The 17,970-nt window shown below is 36.8% G+C and overlaps 1 protein-coding gene across 1 annotated transcript in view; it reads left to right on the forward strand.

The window, feature by feature from the left end:
- Nucleotides 1-17,970, forward strand: part of UBR5 (ubiquitin protein ligase E3 component n-recognin 5) — a 79,581-nt gene that overhangs the window by 36,856 nt on the left and 24,755 nt on the right. The window contains exons 15-33 of the mRNA XM_048939052.1: nucleotides 167-276; nucleotides 1,658-1,770; nucleotides 4,728-4,871; nucleotides 4,965-5,076; nucleotides 5,239-5,393; nucleotides 6,302-6,499; nucleotides 7,885-8,095; nucleotides 11,393-11,519; nucleotides 12,120-12,271; nucleotides 12,643-12,738; nucleotides 13,126-13,249; nucleotides 13,601-13,698; nucleotides 14,823-14,971; nucleotides 15,370-15,461; nucleotides 16,406-16,552; nucleotides 16,653-16,771; nucleotides 16,864-16,990; nucleotides 17,084-17,213; nucleotides 17,752-17,912. Coding sequence (XP_048795009.1) covers nucleotides 167-276; nucleotides 1,658-1,770; nucleotides 4,728-4,871; nucleotides 4,965-5,076; nucleotides 5,239-5,393; nucleotides 6,302-6,499; nucleotides 7,885-8,095; nucleotides 11,393-11,519; nucleotides 12,120-12,271; nucleotides 12,643-12,738; nucleotides 13,126-13,249; nucleotides 13,601-13,698; nucleotides 14,823-14,971; nucleotides 15,370-15,461; nucleotides 16,406-16,552; nucleotides 16,653-16,771; nucleotides 16,864-16,990; nucleotides 17,084-17,213; nucleotides 17,752-17,912 — 2,565 coding nt within the window. The remainder of the gene's footprint in view (nucleotides 1-166; nucleotides 277-1,657; nucleotides 1,771-4,727; nucleotides 4,872-4,964; nucleotides 5,077-5,238; nucleotides 5,394-6,301; nucleotides 6,500-7,884; nucleotides 8,096-11,392; nucleotides 11,520-12,119; nucleotides 12,272-12,642; nucleotides 12,739-13,125; nucleotides 13,250-13,600; nucleotides 13,699-14,822; nucleotides 14,972-15,369; nucleotides 15,462-16,405; nucleotides 16,553-16,652; nucleotides 16,772-16,863; nucleotides 16,991-17,083; nucleotides 17,214-17,751; nucleotides 17,913-17,970) is intronic.

Here is a 17,970-nt window from a genome sequence, read left to right on the forward strand (position 1 = left end):
AACTAGCAAAACTCTTCTTGAAAAACCTCAACAGTAGTTCTTCTGTGCTGCTGCTATTTGAAGTATAGAACATGGCTGGTTTCTTGGACACAGTGGCACTTCATCCATTACCATGGAGGAGGCGACCTTTTTCTTTCTTAATTTTAAATAACAATTTTCATTCTAGGCCTGAAAATAAACAGGAACCAGTGAAAACTGAGATGGGTCCTCCGCCTTCCCCAGCTTCCACTTGCAGTGATGCATCTTCAATAGCAAGCAGTGCATCGATGCCATATAGTGAGTAGCATACAGCTCGTAGTAACATTAAATATTTCTATAGATAAGAACCTCTTGTAGAAGGCAGTTCTAGAAAGATACTGTACTAACTTAAGAATCTAATTAAAAACTGAAAAGGCTTTTCATATTACAGTCTGGCCCACAATATATGTAAAGGCTTAATAGTCTTTAGATAAGCAGCGAATTATCACCGTTAAACGTAATTGTAGTAGGACAAGCAGTGACTACTTGATGCAAGGTGTATCTAAGCAAATAAAACATTCACTTCTCAGAATAAAAGTATCTTTGGGACATAATAAAATAAACTTAAGTATGTGAAGTTTGTCTTTTTACACAAAGTGCATAAAACCAGATGTTATGTACTAATGTATAAAAGCACTCGGAAGTTTTTGATGGCATCAGCTGTTCTTAGCAGGTGTTTTTTGTTTTGTTTTTTTAATGTTTAAATCCACACATCTATAAGTGGTTAATTACAATACTGTCAGTGGAAGGAGTCTTCTTTGCCTTCGTTTTGTCTATATAGTGCAATTTTAAGAAGTGTCGCTTAAAGAATTAAATGGCCTCATTTTGTGACCAAGAGTCATTTGTGCTTAGATGTGCAGAACTAATTTACTGAACGGTACGAGTGCTCGCTACTGATGTGTTCTGCTACATGCATCTGTAATTAATTACTGAATAAACTTTGCTTGGGATTTTGATACGGTGTTTGAAGTTAATCTCATAGCTTGTTCTCTGCTTCTTGCTTTCAATAATTTGATTGTTTTCATTACACTTATAGAAACTTCAGTAGATAAAAGTTCTTGGCTTAATTTAGCAATAGAAGCTTAAATTTGATACTGAGTTGATTTGAGCTTCCTGTGCAGATAGCTATTTGGACAGCATTTGCTGCTAAAGACACTATTTTCTGCCTCACATGCTGCTCATTTAATTGCTTACCAAATAATTTGTAACTTAGTGGACAAACAGACTTTATGCAAGGATGATAGAAGGCACCGTAGCAGAGTTAAATGAAGAGTCTTACAATGTCAGTCATGTTACCTACAACTTGAATGCCTGAGCCCTACCAAAGTAATTTCTTGTAATTATTTTGTTTAAAAGTCTTTAAAACTAGCTTTCTTTATCTAGTAGTCTTTATTTGCCCTAATCTCACAGGAGGAAAAAAGCATTGAAGTGGCATAGTATGCTGTTAGGTATCTCTAATGTCTGTAACTCCAGCTTTCTGTTAACCTGTCCTTAATTTCTAGATTTGAACACTGATGTTCTTTTGCAGAGGAAACAGAGTTTGATGAAGAATGCCTTTTGGTACTTTGATTAAATATTTCAAGTAGTTACTTGAAGAGTTACTACTCTTTTTTTCAGTAGTTACTTTTTCTTGTCTCAGAGCGACGACGATCAACTCCTGCTCCAAAAGAGGAGGAGAAAGTGAATGAGGAGCAGTGGTCTCTGAGGGAAGTTGTGTTTGTGGAAGACGTTAAGAATGTTCCTGTTGGCAAGGTTTGTCTGAAATCTACCTTTTTTTTTTTTTTTTTTTTTTTTATTACTTTAGACAAACTAATTGTCCAAGTGGTATAGGAGTTAAATCATCTAGGCAGTTCAGTGCTAAGCTTGTCCAAACCAAGAAAAATGGGAAGGCCCTGAGAAGTTTTCCACAAGTTTTAAAGACTGGGTTGTTTTCAGCTTCATTCATGGAGGACCTTACATACATAACATTAAGAATTGTATAAAAATCCAGAATAGGAACTGATTGTCCAAGAGAAGGCAGTAGATTTAGCCAAGGATATTATAGTTCCATACTTAGTGGTATTACTTGTACAGAAGTGGAAGATGTGCCTTGAGCAGTACCTCTGAGTGGAAGAGACCCACAATGAATTTTTGTGTTTTAGATAATTTTTGCATGAGGTCTAAAAAATGAGGTTTTGAGGTCTCATTGAAGTCGCTGACATCATTGTTTGCCTCTTAAATAAGCTTTTTAGTTCTATTTGTAATGGTGTTTGTGAGATGCTTCAAGACACAGTGCTGTAAGAAATAGAGAACAGTTTGAATTTTGATGTTTTCATATTTTCACTGAAGTGCTTGAACCAATAAGTAGAAAAAACAATGAGTAGGATATCTTCTGAATAGAATGTCTGATTCCAAATCTATTTTGTAACTGTTGTTTATGATAAGGATGCTTCTTTTCTCGTAGAGCGTGCTGCTATTTGCAGTGATGTATTCGGTCATTCACTTTCTTCCTGTCACTTTTTTTTGTTTAATGCTTCATCTTTGAAGATCGAATAAAATCCTGCAGGCAAAACCGCTACAAGAAAAAAATAGCCCAGTGATGCCTCTTGAAACACAGTTCATACCATGTTACGTGTTTTACATGCAATTTGGATCAGTTGTGGCGAAAAAAAGGCTGGAAGCATCTCAGTCTACCAAAGGGTTGCTTGCTCTTTGCGGCGTTTTCCTGCAGGCTTCTGGAATTGTTGTTTCTACTCATTATTAAGTAGTTATGTTAGAATACAACAAGCTGAATTAAGCAGAAAGAATCTGACTGCTAAAGAATCAGGCTGGTCAGTGTGTAGATAACTTCTGAAGCATATGGAAGTTTTGGCTGCAGAAATGTATTTAAATGAGTTTGGAGTCATTTAAAACTTTCTGGGTTAAGAAGTACTGGCCTTTTAGAGTTGTAAATATACTTTCAGCTGGTCTTGCACAGCCATCTGTTTGCTGAATGATGTTCTAAAAAAATCACATCTTTGATGTATTGCTCTGGGTGATCTCAGCTTACAAAGCTTTGTGTAGCAGCTTTGGTCACTTAGAAAATATAAAAATTCTGCATGTAAAACTGGAAGTTGTGTTTGAACAAATGGCATGTGATTTCAGGCTGTCAAGTTAGTTCGACTGACTGAAGAAAATAAAATCTAAATGAGCTTTCATTAAATTTTGTAATCAAACAGGAAGCATTTAGACAGTGCTCTCAGATGTATGGTTTAATTTTCAGGTGATCATGTGTGGAGCCAGGAGTTGATGATCTTTGTGGATCTTTTCCAATTCAATATACTCTGATCCTATGATCTTTGTCTAGAGTCTTGTTAGTCTCAGAACAAATGTTTGTATGTTGTAGATCAGTCGATGTTCATGAATCTTGTGAGTAGGTCTGAGTTTTCAAAGGTTCCATAGCATTCTTGCAGCTAGCACTGTTGCTCTGCTGATACAACTAGCAATTCTGCTACTCGAGTAAAATTTCATTATGTGGTTACTAAGTGCTCTGACTATCCATGATACTCTTTGTAGTAGAAATTTTCTAACACCTTCATGATTGTCAGTAAATCCTTTTCTCTTGTGTACTTGGTAGAGAGACAAATTGGGGGCAAAAAGCAAGGAAATGCCTGGATTGTTATTCTTTTCTATATCTTGAAAGTTGCTTTTTATTCCTCTTAGATAGTAAGCTTATTACGGTTAGGTTTTATTGCTTTGTAGGCACTTTCTATGTAGGAAATATTGAGAAATCAGAGCCTGGTCAAGACTGATAGTTACTAGTATCTAGTTCTGTTGTAACTGCTAGTTAGCTTTGTTTTTCTTTTGAGAAGATTATGGTCTCAGGTGGAAACTCAAAGGGCCTTGCTGTTTGGTGATACTCTCAGCTGTCAAGGAAAACTATTTTGGCAGTTCTGATTAGATATGCATGGCAGCAGTGCTTCAGAGAGGCTTACAGTAGCAGAAATAACTCTGCAGGTGCAGGACAGAAAAAAATCATTTCCTTGGGGGGAAGAGAAAGACATAATACATGTGAAGTGTTTCTGGATGGACTTTATCCTTCAGTCCTAAGGGACTGAGTGGAGAACTTTATTACTGAGTATAAGCAATGGGTAGTAAACTCAAACGATTTTTTTCATAATGCATTCACCTTGAGGAATGAGCACTAAGACACAGAACAGACTAAGAACAAAAACCCAAAAATATGGCAGAAAAAAAGTGATTTCCTGTTTTCTGTAGTAAAAGAGCTAATAGGCAGTTAAAGTCTACATCGACTTTATTCAGCTGTTAGATAATGTTCGGAATTCACTGCCAAAAGATAGTGTGTGTTTCCAAAACTGGTTAAACAAATCAGTAAGAGAAGTATGCATCCACGGTATTAAACCTGAAGTTGTTACTGCTGCTTCCAGTAGATGAAAAGATGTACAAATAGAATAACAGTAGGAACTTCTCCAGTCAGTTGCATTGGTTTCTGTTGGAGGTAGGATACTGAAGGGAAGAGGCCTTCATCCTGCTTATGAAATAATTAAGTTTTTAAGTGTTCAGAAACTTCAGCAGAACAGCAAGGCTAATGACCAAGAGCTGTAGGGTTTTATCACTGATGGTCAACTTTTTTATTTTCCTGACAGAAGTCTGGTTTATTTTGAAGAATGTTAGGCTAAACAGTGTCTATTCAAAGCCTTAATTAAAACTGTAATGTTTTCTGCTTGTAGGTGCTAAAAGTGGATGGTGCTTATGTTGCTGTCAAATTTCCAGGCACCTCCAGTAATGCAAATTGTCAGAGCAGTTCTAATTCAGATCCAGATCCCTCCTCTCTTCTCCAGGATTGCAGGCTGCTCAGGATAGATGAACTACAGGTGTGTATTTGTGAAATACTGAAAAAACGAAGTGTTTTGAGATGTCAGCAGGATGTGTTTTACTGCATCTTAATGTTTTATGGATGTTTCTAGGTTGTGAAAACTGGGGGAACTCCGAAAGTTCCAGACTGTTTTCAAAGGACACCTAAAAAGCTGTGTATTCCTGAAAAAACAGAGATTCTAGCAGTAAATGTAGATTCAAAAGGTAACTAGGAATTAACCTCTTAAAGGTACTCCACTATGTCCTTCACTTCCCTTCTTTCTCCTTAGTGGGAAACTGTAACTGTTAGATTCGATTAAATAGTCATTTTCGTTGATCTCAGTAATGCAGTAGTTAAAGAGGTTTTTTTTCCATGTATTTCTGAAGGAGTTCATGCTGTCCTGAAAACTGGGAATTGGGTTCGATACTGCATATTTGACCTCGCTACTGGAAAGGCTGAACAGGAAAACAACTTCCCTACTAGCAGCATTGCATTCCTGGGTCAGAACGAGAGAAGTGTTGCTATTTTTACAGCTGGACAGGTTTGTGGTGTTGCATTTCAATCATTTAACCTCACTGCCTTTCACTCTAGTCATCTTTAAGTGAAATGGTGCAATCTTTCTGTAAGGCCTCTCTAACTACTGGTAGCTTTTAAAGGAGTCGATTGTGAAAAACTTGGTACCACCATTAGTGTTTTGAAGGGATATGTGGAATAGAAGTCTAACACACACTTAAGCACTTTTTAGTTATATTATTTAAAATACAATTTTAATAAAAAGTAAGAAGGGAGATAGCAACCACTGTCAAGTTGTCTGTTAGCATAAACTCTCTATTCAGCTAAGTTCTGGAAGCGAGACAGATAAAAATGTTGAAATTGAAGTTCAGAAGTGTTCAGATGGAAGTGTTAACAAAAAATCTGCTAGCAGAAAGGATAAGGTTTTGCGCAACTCTTAACTATCTATTGTTAAATATTCTGTTTTATCGGTTATGCAGCTGATTACACTGTGCAGGAATACATCAGTTGATCCTAGAAAAAATTAGTGAAGTCTTTCAGTGATAAACTTAAGGTAGTTGAAAGAAACTTTTTTGGTAAAGGGACTGAATTTTTATTGTATTTCAGCATATTCAGCTTTATTGGGAATATTTAAATAATCTGAAAGTGTAATGTAAGTACTATATATGTGTTTCATTAGCAATGTTTCTTTGTGAACACTTGTAAAATAGGTACTCTAAATAATATTTACTGTCTTAAGCGAATCTTGGGCATTTGAACAAAGGAGTTTACTGTGCTTTGCTGCCTTGTTTGGAATTATAGGAGACAATGACATAAATGAGAGTTTTAGGTCAACTGTTGTTTCTGTTGGCAATCAAGTGTAAAATGGACTCTTTTGTGAAGTGTAATATTTGTAAATTGTGGAGTTTAATTCTAAAATACTGTTTCCCAATGCAGGAATCTCCTATTATTCTTAGAGATGGAAATGGTACAATCTATCCAATGGCAAAAGACTGTATGGGCGGGATACGAGACCCTGACTGGCTTGATCTTCCACCTATTAGTAGTCTCGGAATGGGTGTTCATTCCTTAACAAATCTTCCTGCCAACTCAACCATCAAAAAGAAAGCTGCAATTATTATTATGGCTGTTGAGGTAAAATAGTTTCTATAATACAGAATTATATTTCTCTAATTTTTCTCTTGCTTTTATGAAATTATGCTTCAGGCAATTTTGTGTTTAGATACCAGTTTGTGTTTTTACTACATAAACCATTTCACAGAATCACAGAAACACCAAGGTTGGAAAAGGACCTACAAGATTATCCAGTCCAACCATCCTATCACCACTAGTTCTCACTAAACCATATTCCCTCAACACAATATCCAAATGTTCCTTGAACAGCTCCAGGGTCGGTGACTCCTCAACCTCCCTGGGCAGCCCAAGATTCTCATAGAAACATGAAAGCACAAATTGATGTAGTAAAGTGGAAGATCCATTTTTGGTAGTCCATATCTTCTTATCAGGTATTAATAAATAACTCTTATGTACAACTAATATACAATTTTGTTTCAAGGGCTCAAAGCTTCTCTGAGAGGTCCAGGCATCTTATTTTTTTTTTGAAAGTAGCACATTTTTGTACCTTCATATTTACCATAAATTATCAAAATAATTGACAAAATAAAAAAAAAAAATTTTTACTTGAATTTCATAGAATTTGCTCAGGTTGGAAAAGACCTTAAGGATCATCGAGTCCAGCCACAACCTAACCATACTACCCAAACTCTAACAACCCTATGCTAAATCATGTCCCTGAGCACCACGTCCAAACAGTTCTTAAACACATCCCCACCTCCCTGGGGAGCCTATTCCACTGCTTAACAACCGTTTCAGTAAAGAAGTTTTTCCTGTGCTCATCCCTGGTGCTGAATGAACAGTTTTAGCTGTGAATTTATCTATCATGCTAACATAAACCAATCATTGATTTGTTTGTTTGTTTTTAGTTAAATCTGTGCTGTGGTGCTATGCACCCGTTAGGCTGGGACTGATTTCACAGTGGAGTATTCAGCTGCTGAATATAACCATGTTACATTGGGGATGAACCTCCCAGACCTTCAACAGCTTCTAGTTATTTACTCCTCAGCGTGCATTATCATTTCTCTAAAACAAATATGTAAAAGCTAGTTCATGTTGATTTTTTTTCAGTTATACCACTTTTCTCATGTTAAATTAAATGGAAGTGATTTGTCTGAAGAACTTATCTGCAAAGCCAGAGGCGTGCTTTTGCAAGTCTTGATAACTTCTGCTGCTTGAACCTGCCCTTCCTTTTAATTCCTGTGCCTGGCTGCTTTTTTTTTTTTTTTGCCGTTTTTTAGTAGTGCTGTAACTGAGATTGTGTTCTCAGCAGTTCCTGCTCAGAATGTCCTATGCTTAGGCTATTCTTTTAATTTAAAAAATTAAAGATGGGAAGCACCTATAAAACTTGTATGCCTATGGTTTTTTGCATTTTCATTTAACTTACTCTATTCTTTTGAGTACAGAAACAAACCTTAATGCAACACATTCTCCGATGTGACTTTGAGGCTTGCAGACAATACCTGATGAATCTTGAACAAGCAGTTGTCTTGGATCAGAACCCACAAGTGCTGCAGACATTCCTTGGCCACAGATGTGATGGAAACCGCAATATTCTGCATGCTTGTGTGTCTGTATGCTTTCCAACCAGCAACAAAGAAACAAAAGAGGAAGAGGGTGAGCTCAACAGAGTCATGAAAATAGTTTGAAAGTAAACTTTTATGCATTGTCCAGATAACTTTATTTGAAAGCTGCATTCCTCAGATACGAGTACCTTAAATTTTAGCACCTAAAATGTTTCTGAGCCTGCCAAAGGTGATGTAAAGATTTTAAAAGAATTCAGTGGTTGGGAATACTATTTTTACTCATTATAAAAGGCAAGGTTTTTGCATCCCTTTTTAATTTTAAATGAGAGCAAACACTTTTTTCCTTTGTTGGTAGTATCCCTGTTGCATCACTAACAAGCTTTTAAAGGAACAGTATTTAATATTTTTCAAGTGTTAAATGAATGCTTCCAATGTTACTTGCAATTGACACAGTAAGAGACGAGACTTTTTGTTAATGCTAATCACTGACACCATTTAAAAATGTTTATTAAATACTGTTATGCATAAAATATGTTAACAGAACAAGGTTGCTAAGTCAAGCACTCAAAAAAAAAAAAAAAACCCCCAAAAAAGACCAACATAACCCTAACAAAATAAAAATAAAAATTCGGAGATGGCAGAATTAAGTTGACCCAGGTGCTGTACGTGGGTATGCATTGTGAAATGGTCTTTAATTACACCGTCATACTATTTTTTCCACAGGACTACCTCATTCAGTGCACAAGATGGACGGTGCTCACCGAATGGGTAGCTATTCAATATTTCTTTTTATCCTCATCATTCAGTGTGTGGCCCCATTCCTTACTTATGCACACCATACAAACATGCACTGAATAATGAATGAACTCTCTTGTGAGATTTTTTTGTATGGTGTTGTCATTGAGTTTTAGTCATTTGTAGACTTCAATTGTTTCTCAGTATCCCTATCTATTTGATAGGGATAATGGTACAGATTTCTTATCTTTTGAAGATAGTATAGCTTGACATTTTTCTGCATTCAAAGCTGTTGGCTAATTTTGAGAGTTCTGTTGGAGAAACCAGGGCATAATCTCACCTTCTTGTGTAGGTGTTATTTTAAAACGTTTTATTCCAGAGATGGATTCAATAGTAGTTTTATTTGTTCTGTGAATGTTAATTATTTCTGTGAGTCAGGCACCTTTTATGTGTCCACAGTTGAGTTAAATGTATTGCTGTAATTTATGAAAACGTGTTTAACAAAGTTCTCTGTGCTGCTAGATGTGATGGAAATAGGATCCCATTCTCCAGAGTGGTGTTCAATGATGTTAAACACAGGACGGTGCTTTCCCCTTTCCTTTCCAAGCTGTTAATGCTTTACTACATGCTAATCGGGCATTGCAGCAAACAAGACACAAACAGCTTGCCCATTGTACAACCCTTCATCTCTAGTGTGTCGTCCATCCTGTGCACTGATTGAGGCAGGGGTCTTTTTGAGGGGGAAAAATAAACAAAACAAAGCAAAAAAAGAAAATCACCACCACCAAAAAGCTATCTGCGTAACTGAAGACTGTTTTGATTATAAGCGCATCAGGAAGCTGAAATAAGGATGCATGGGCAAATTAAATCTGACTTTTCCTGATTTGAGTGCTTGTCTTTGCAACCTTGGCATTCTTTCAGTAATTTCATTTGGATGTAATTTAACTTTCTGAAACACAAAAAATGTGAATCTGATGGACTTCAACACCCCTCTGCCTCTCTCTCACAAATGTTGTTTATAAGAGGGTATTCATGTCTTTATATTCAATTCACATTCACCTTCTACTTGTAACTGCTAGTGAGTGATACTAGGACAAGCTTATTTTCTGTGCATCATCTGGAGGGCAGTGGTGATTAATGTTACTGTCTGTAAGGTATGCAGCCATTTGTTGGACTGAAAGAAGATTGATGTAGGACTAAAGGCTTTAATTCCAGGCTCTGGATTTGATGTCCCTTGGCAATTACGGAACATAAGATCCCTTCTCAGCTGGTGCCTGACTGAGACCTTTCTGTCTACCTCCTGAACTGCCAGAAAGGGAATAAGTGAGGGCAGGGATAAGTTTTTTGTCTTCTCAGATCTCGTATCTAGTTGTCTCACAGCTCCTGCTTTGGATAAAAGAAACGCGGGAGAAGTGGACCTAGACCATACGGAACTGGGGACAGGTTACTGTGTTTCTCTGTGATTTGATGTTTCCTGAGTCTAGCCAGTAGAAGTGATTTAGGAAAGACAGGTCTAGAGGAAATGTCCAAAGTAGGTAAAATACTTGAAGACTTAGATGGAGAATTTCAGATAACTTTAATGAATACCCATGAACTGAGTATTGTTTGTTGGTTTTCTTTTGAGTGAGCAGTAGCTGTAGCAGCTATAGGAAGTGTTCTGAAAGAACGATCAGATTCACTTCAAAGATTTTCTTTTTAGTCAGAAAGGCACCCTTTTCTTGTAGGTTGTAATAAAAATAGCTGTTGGCTCTGTTGACATGAAAGTTGTCTCTCTCCTGGCCTTTGTCCTGCTAAATGTAGTTTCTCCTTCCATTCTTTTTGGATCCATTGCAACAGTGACTTGTAATTTGCTATGTAATGGCTGTGTCATCCTTGCTAGTAGTCCTAAAGAAGGGGTGGCTGTTAGTTGTGCACAGCTGACTTTCTACCACTTTATTTTGTATGTTTTTTGCAATGAAATTTAGTTTCTTGTTCAAGTGGTTGCTTCAAGTTGTACTATGTACAATTAGGTAGGATTTTCTAATTTGTACAGCACCTGGCACAACTCAATCCTGGCTATGACTAGGACTTTTAGGTATTGTGGTGCTTAGGTTTTAGATACCAGAAATAATGCTTGTACTTGAATTTGAACTGGTAGCAGTACCATATTATATTCTCACTGCAGTTAATTTTCCTAAGCATACTCATAAGTAGAGCACATCTTAGAGGCTTGGAACTGTGTTGCTGCTCATTGTGAAGTATTTTATTTTTTTTGTTTCATTTTGTTCTGTTTTTGTTGTTGGTTTTTTTTTTTTTTTTTTATTGTCATTACTTTGGAACCTTGTACTCAGCAAGTGTCTGCAGTCAGCTATATTAGATCCTTGTCTGATGATACTGAAAACTTGTTCTGGAATGTGTGTACTTTTTATTTCCTTCCTTTTGGAAATCAAGCCCTGTCAAAATCATAGCTAACGCTTGTCCATTTAAAAAAAAAAAAAAAAAGCAAAATAAAACACAGGAACAGAAAAAAAATCAAAAAAAGAAAACCCAAAGTAACTGCTTGAGCCTACTGTGTCCCTCTAAATCTTAATAAAATAAATTGCAGGGAACGTATTACGATTGGTGGCATTTCTTACGTTATGCTCCTTCCTTATAATTTTCTTATTTTTTTCAGAAGCAGAGCGCTCTGAAAGGAATACATTTGCTGAAAGGCTCTCAGCTGTGGAAGCAATTGCAAATGCAATTTCAGTTGTGTCAAGTAATGGCCCAGGAAGTCGAGCAGGATCATCAAGTAGCAGAAGGTAAACTGACTAATGTTTTTCTCTTGTTTTCTGATTTTTGGTACTACTTCTAACCTCTGATTTCTTTCCTTCAGTATAGCTCAAAAATGGCTCTCTTATTAGTTTGAAGTCAGATCTCACATCTTCGAATAGTCCTTCTGGATTGGTAGCTAATGGGATATTTCTGAACTAATTCCATTTTCTGGGGTTTAGGTGTTTCTTTTCGGTAGCAAAGTGGAAATGTTTCTCCTTATGAGGAAAGAGAATTTGAGGATAAGCTCTCATGTTCTTCAAGATGAATTAAGTATCTTGGAAGTACTTCAATGGTGAACAAGTTTGTTTTTTTTTAAAAGAGAATTTCTGTGGAAAAATGGTCACTTAATCAGATAAATAGAACATGAGAGGGGAAGAACTGATTTGGATTCTTTTTATCCTAAACATCATTGTCATATAGTTGTTTTTATTGAGGTGACTCTGAAGGATAGGCTTACCTCTTTGTTCATTCTAGTCCATGCTGAAGAAGAGTTCGGTTTCTTTTTCCAGTGTGAAAGTTTGCTTTAAGATGTTCTAATTGTAGATTACAATTTTACTATCTTGACTCTTTTTAATTTTATTATTCAGTCTGAGGTTAAGAGAAATGATGAGAAGATCCTTGAGAGCTGCTGGACTGGGCAGACAGGAAGCTGGTGCTTCATCGAGTGATCACCAGGACCCAGTTTCTCCACCAATAGCTCCTCCCAGCTGGGTTCCAGATCCTCCTGCGATAGATACAGGCAAGTCTGCTATTGCAATAAATTGAACTGTAAAATGAGAGATTTACTGAAGGAACCGATGGCATTTAAGGTGAATTTATTAGACTTCATTTTGAGACTTAAACACTGAATGTCAGTGAGGTAGCAAGAAGTGCTTTAAGAGTTTACTGAACACTCTTTTTAAATTTAATATGTGTTTTTCTAGTGCTCATGTCAGACTTTAGTAAAATATGCCTAGTAGTTGATTGCTAGTCTAGGAACATGGCCGTTTGTAGGAAAGAGTACCAGTTAAATACAGAAAACCTGCAGTGTGTTAGACATTGCAGAAAGAGCATGTTGTCAGGGATGTCTTGATATATTGATATACATCCTGCTGTTCTGTTTACTGAAAGATGGTGACATTGATTTTATCCTGGCCCCCGCTGTGGGATCTCTTACCACAGCAGCGACCGGCACCGGCCAAGGACCGAGCACCTCCACGATACCAGGTGAGAGCATTGTGCTTATCTGATAATGCTTCAGAAGCAAAATGAACTGAAAAGATGGAAAGCTTGCACACACCTTCTACACATGCAAATGCCTCTTACCAAATGAAGACTGTGTTGAATCTGAACTTCATGAGTGTGCAGAATACGTGAAGTTTTAAGCAAAAAAATTATTCTTAGCTAAGTAAAATTAGACTTACCGTCTCTTTTTAGGAATGTAACTTGGGACTGAAATTCTCAGTACTTCAGTGAAATATTACTGCACCTAGCAAACTGCTGAATAGTCCTACTGATTAATCACCCAAGTAAAACATTCTATTATTTGCCTTTAATAGATAGTCATTTTTTGAGGGAAAACGACTCCTGTGCACTTTCATTTTGTCATTATAGGGCCTTCTACTGAACCATCTGTAGTGGAATCAAAAGATCGGAAGGCAAATGCTCATTTCATACTGAAATTACTGTGTGATAGTGTTGTTTTACAACCTTATCTTCGAGAACTGCTCTCAGCCAAGTAAGTGTTTTCGAGTACATTCTCACTATTCCTTTAATGTTATATCACATTAAGTGTATTGCACAGAAGCCCTTTAAAAATGTTATTTAAAGGCACATTTTGTAAAATGGAGAATTGCTACAAAGTTGTCAGTGTTTGCATCTTGACATGCTTTGAAATTAGATTTATTTCATGGAAGTAAACTGAGTAAGAGTACTTAATCTTACTGAACGTTTTTCTGGTTTGCATGAGGTTAGCACTGTTGAGCATTTGTATTTATTTTGTACTTTTCCTGTTTAAAATGAAATGAATTCAGTGTTTTCATTTGTTTGATTTTTTTTCTTTAAATTTTTTTTTCCTCCCACCACCCAGGGATGCAAGAGGCATGACACCATTCATGTCGGCAGTTAGTGGCCGGGCATACCCTGCTGCAATTACAATTCTAGAAACTGCACAGAAAATTGCTAAAGGTACGCTAGTTTCACAAGTTATTGGTGTGTTGTTTCCTTCTCAGGTTTGGCCCTGACATGTATTCGGATTCATTGCTAACAGTGTATCATGTTTGTGAGATTGTGTGTTTGAGCTACTGATGGTTGGACTCTCTTTACAGAACAGTGTAGACTGCTGCATGTTTTGGAAAGCTTCTTATTTCATGCCAACTTAGATGCTGTTACAGAGAAGACTTTTATGCAAATACAGACTTTGTGACTTTTAAGCAGCAGTGTTTAACTAGTCATATATGAAGCTAAATTTGAGGGTCATAAGCAGATTAGAAGCGATGTGTGACAGCGTCTTTCAGACTGCGAGTGTTCCTTAGAAGAATATTGCTCGTAGATAATTTTTTAAATCCTTCAAAGTGGTGATGTCTTATACTGATCAGTGTATCAGTGAATTTAAAACAGGGAAAGAATTGTTGGCGATAGCAGCTTCTAAACACCTGTGATGTGACCGTTGTGGTTTAATCCAGCACGTAGCTAAGCACCATGCAGTCATTTGCTTGCTCCCCCCACGTCCCAGTGTGATACCTATATAGATATCTATATATAGATAGATATAGTGATGCACAAGCAGTTGCTCACCACTGATGCCCCTCTAATTCCTGCACAGTGGCAGCCAGCCCAATGAACTCCCTTTTTTTAGTTTCATAGTTTTCTTCTGTATCTTCTGTGTGATCTCATATGGTGTGGAGTATCCCTTTGTCCAGGTAAGATCAGCTGTCCTGATTCTGTCACTTCCCATCTCCTTGTTTCACCTCAGCCCCTTGCTGGTAGGGCAGCATGAGAAGCTGAGAAAACTAAAACAGCCTTGACTCTTTGCAGCACTGCTCAGCAACAGCTAGAAACATCAGTGTTTTTCTCCTAAAACCAAACCTAGCATCATAGCAGACACTATGAAGAGAATAACTGTCCCAGCTGAAACTAAGACATGACAAAAAAGGGTTTTCTCAAAAAATCTGTAAAGAAGACTTTAGTGAAACTTAAAATTCTGTACATGATTTTGTACTGTCATTCCTCTGTTTTGTATGGGTACTGTTAGTGATTTTTATTGTGGTGTGTTCTTTTTTTTTAACACTGGTATTCTACTGTTCCTTTAGCTGAAGCAACTTCAAGTGAAAAAGAAGATGATGTATTTATGGGAATGGTTTGTCCTTCTGGTACAAATCCAGATGACTCTCCTTTGTATGTTTTGTGTTGTAATGATACATGCAGTTTTACCTGGACTGGTGCAGAGCATATTAACCAAGTAAGCCTTTTTTTTTTTTTTTTTAATTTAAATTATATTTTCAGCCACGTATTGTATTGGTCTAGTGATCTGATTTTTTTCAAATGATTAAAGTGATATTGTTCTAATTATTGTAACTGTTAATTGTATATTGTCATTGCCTCCCCTGGTTGCTTCTTACTTTTGAGGCTGGCAGTATTGGTCAGACTATTGCTGTTAATGGGTGTAGTTTTCCCCTCACTATCTTTAACAAAAACTTTAATGGAAACTGCTCTTTGAAAACAGTCAGTATTCTAGCGCCAGTTTCACTTCCTAGAACTGACTGACTGCTAAGTGAAGACATCATTTTGAACATGTGCAATTTTTTTAACCTCTGATGTTCTGACAGAATTACATAACATTTTGGTTAACTTTTTTAGGATATATTTGAATGCCGAACATGTGGTCTATTAGAATCTCTTTGCTGTTGCACAGAGTGTGCAAGAGTGTGTCACAAAGGACACGACTGCAAGTAAGTATTTTGTTCTGTTTCTTACAATAAAACTAATCTTGTGGCTTCATTTCTCTCTCACAGATTAATTGGTTTAGGTTGTTTTTTTTCCCTTGGTTAAAGTCTTTAGATACTATAAGATTAATAAACTATTTTTAATGCCTTTATTTTCCTTCTCTTCTCTGTAAAATTGATTTTATGGGTCAGAATTGAAATAGTAACATAGTGGTCTTTTATTTTCCACTTTATAAAATTCAGAGTAAACAAGCAAGTCCAACATCCATAAGTGCTTAATTATCTAAGAGTAATATTCTTCATTTTGGGTATCTCCAGAAGTTTGCTGAAGCCAGTGAATCCCAATGACAGCTCATTCTGTGAACTTTCAGAAAGAAGTGTAGTATATTCATCCCTGAAATTAGAGGATTTCAGGTAAAAAGGGAGGAATGAGCTAGCAGTTAAATAAGCAGTCAGAATGTCTGATCAGTCTAGTACAGCTTTGAAGTTGTAGATGTTTTACACCACTGTTACTGTATGTAAACATTACCATGTTAATATCCTTGCTGTAATAAACAGTGCTAACAGACTCAATTATAAAGATTTTTCTCAACATTATAAAATGACTGGGACTTTACTGCATGTAGAACAGATTCTCAGTCTAACTTTCTTAGCTGTGTGCTAATTTTGGATGTGTCTGTTTTCTTGGATGAGCTTTAAAGCACTGTGAAAAGCTGTCCAGTGAAGCTGCCTTCATAAAGTGAGCATAAGAAATAAGAACAGCAAATGCCAAGTGTAGAAATACACAGTTCTACACTGCTCTTTTAAGCCGTACTTCAGTATCTTGCTAATAAGGGAAAGCTCTAGTGGGAATCTTAATATTTACACTTACACTCCAGCCTGTGTAGGAAATACTTGATGCATTGTGGACTGCTGTAACATTGCTTTGCTTTTTTTCTTCCTTCTTGTAGACTGAAGCGAACATCACCCACAGCTTACTGTGATTGCTGGGAGAAGTGCAAGTGTAAAACACTAATTGCAGGACAGAAGTCTGCTCGCCTTGATCTCCTTTATCGTCTGCTTACCACCACAAATCTTGTAACTATGCCAAACAGCAGGCAAGTTCATACATGCAATAACTAGAGCAGATTAATCTTTATTACTTTAAAATACATAGTATATCATATCTCCATTAACTGACTTTTTTTTTCATTATAGGGGAGAACATCTTCTGCTGTTTTTAGTACAGACAGTTGCCAGGCAAACTGTGGAACACTGCCAATACAGACCACCTAGAATTAGGGAAGATCGCAATCGTAAAACTGCAAATCCTGAGGGTAAGGATTTCACTTAATAAATGGTATTTATAATAAATGGCAAACTCTGTATTCCAGTACCTCCTTCTTATATTGCTTTTTTCTCTCTTTAGATTCTGATATGCCTGATCACGATTTAGAACCTCCTCGATTTGCCCAGCTTGCTTTGGAACGTGTTTTGCAAGACTGGAATGCACTGAAATCTATGATAATGTTTGGCTCCCAAGAAAATAAAGACCCGTGTGTATTTACAAATAGTCATCAATGTAAAATTTGATCTAATGTTTGAGACCCGCTGACTTACATGAATTTTATTTGTTTTTCTTTCCCAAGTCTTAGTGCAAGCAGTAGGATAGGCCATCTTTTGCCTGAAGAACAAGTTTACCTCAACCAGCAGAGTGGGACTATTCGCTTGGACTGTTTTACACACTGCCTTATTGTTAAGTGCACAGCTGACATTTTGGTAAGCAGATTTAGCCATGTCTTACGTAGATTCTGAATAATTGTAGAACAGCATGGGTTGGGAGGAACCCTTGAAGATCACGTACTCCACCTGCCTGCCGTGGGCAGACATATTTCTATTGATCATGTTGCTCATAGCCTTTTGCAACTTCAGAAGCTTCCATTAACGGGCTGTATGCAACATCTCTGGCAATCTTCCAGTGTCTCACAACCTTCATCATGAAAAATGTATTCCTTATATCTAGCTTGATTCTGCTTTCTTTCAGTTTAAAGCCATTGCCTGTCGTCTGTGTCAGAGCTTGCTAAAACGTCTTTTTCCATCTTTATACAATCCCTGTGATATGATAAGATATTCTAGGGTATTTTTGGTGAAACACTTGGAGACTAATTTAAAAAAGACTTGAAATTAGTTGTGTGGTTGTTGTGTTTTGTTTTTTTTTTTGAAATCACATCGTTATGGCTGTGGTCTGTTTTCTTGATTCTTAATCTGGCTTGTTTCACACATACCATTATTGGACTCTAATGATCTGTTTCTGCAGCTCTTAGATACTCTACTGGGTACTCTTGTAAAAGAATTACAAAACAAGTATACACCAGGACGCAGAGAAGAAGCTATTGCTGTTACAATGAGATTCCTGCGCTCTGTGGCAAGGGTATTTGTCATTCTTAGTGTCGAAATGGCTTCTTCCAAAAAGAAAAAGTAAGTATGGAGAGTGTTTGTTTTCATTGTTTGCTTTTATTCATTTTTTAATTCTCTC

This window comes from Lagopus muta, chromosome 3 (genome assembly GCF_023343835.1).
Source record: "Lagopus muta isolate bLagMut1 chromosome 3, bLagMut1 primary, whole genome shotgun sequence".
NCBI lineage: Eukaryota > Metazoa > Chordata > Aves > Galliformes > Phasianidae > Lagopus > Lagopus muta.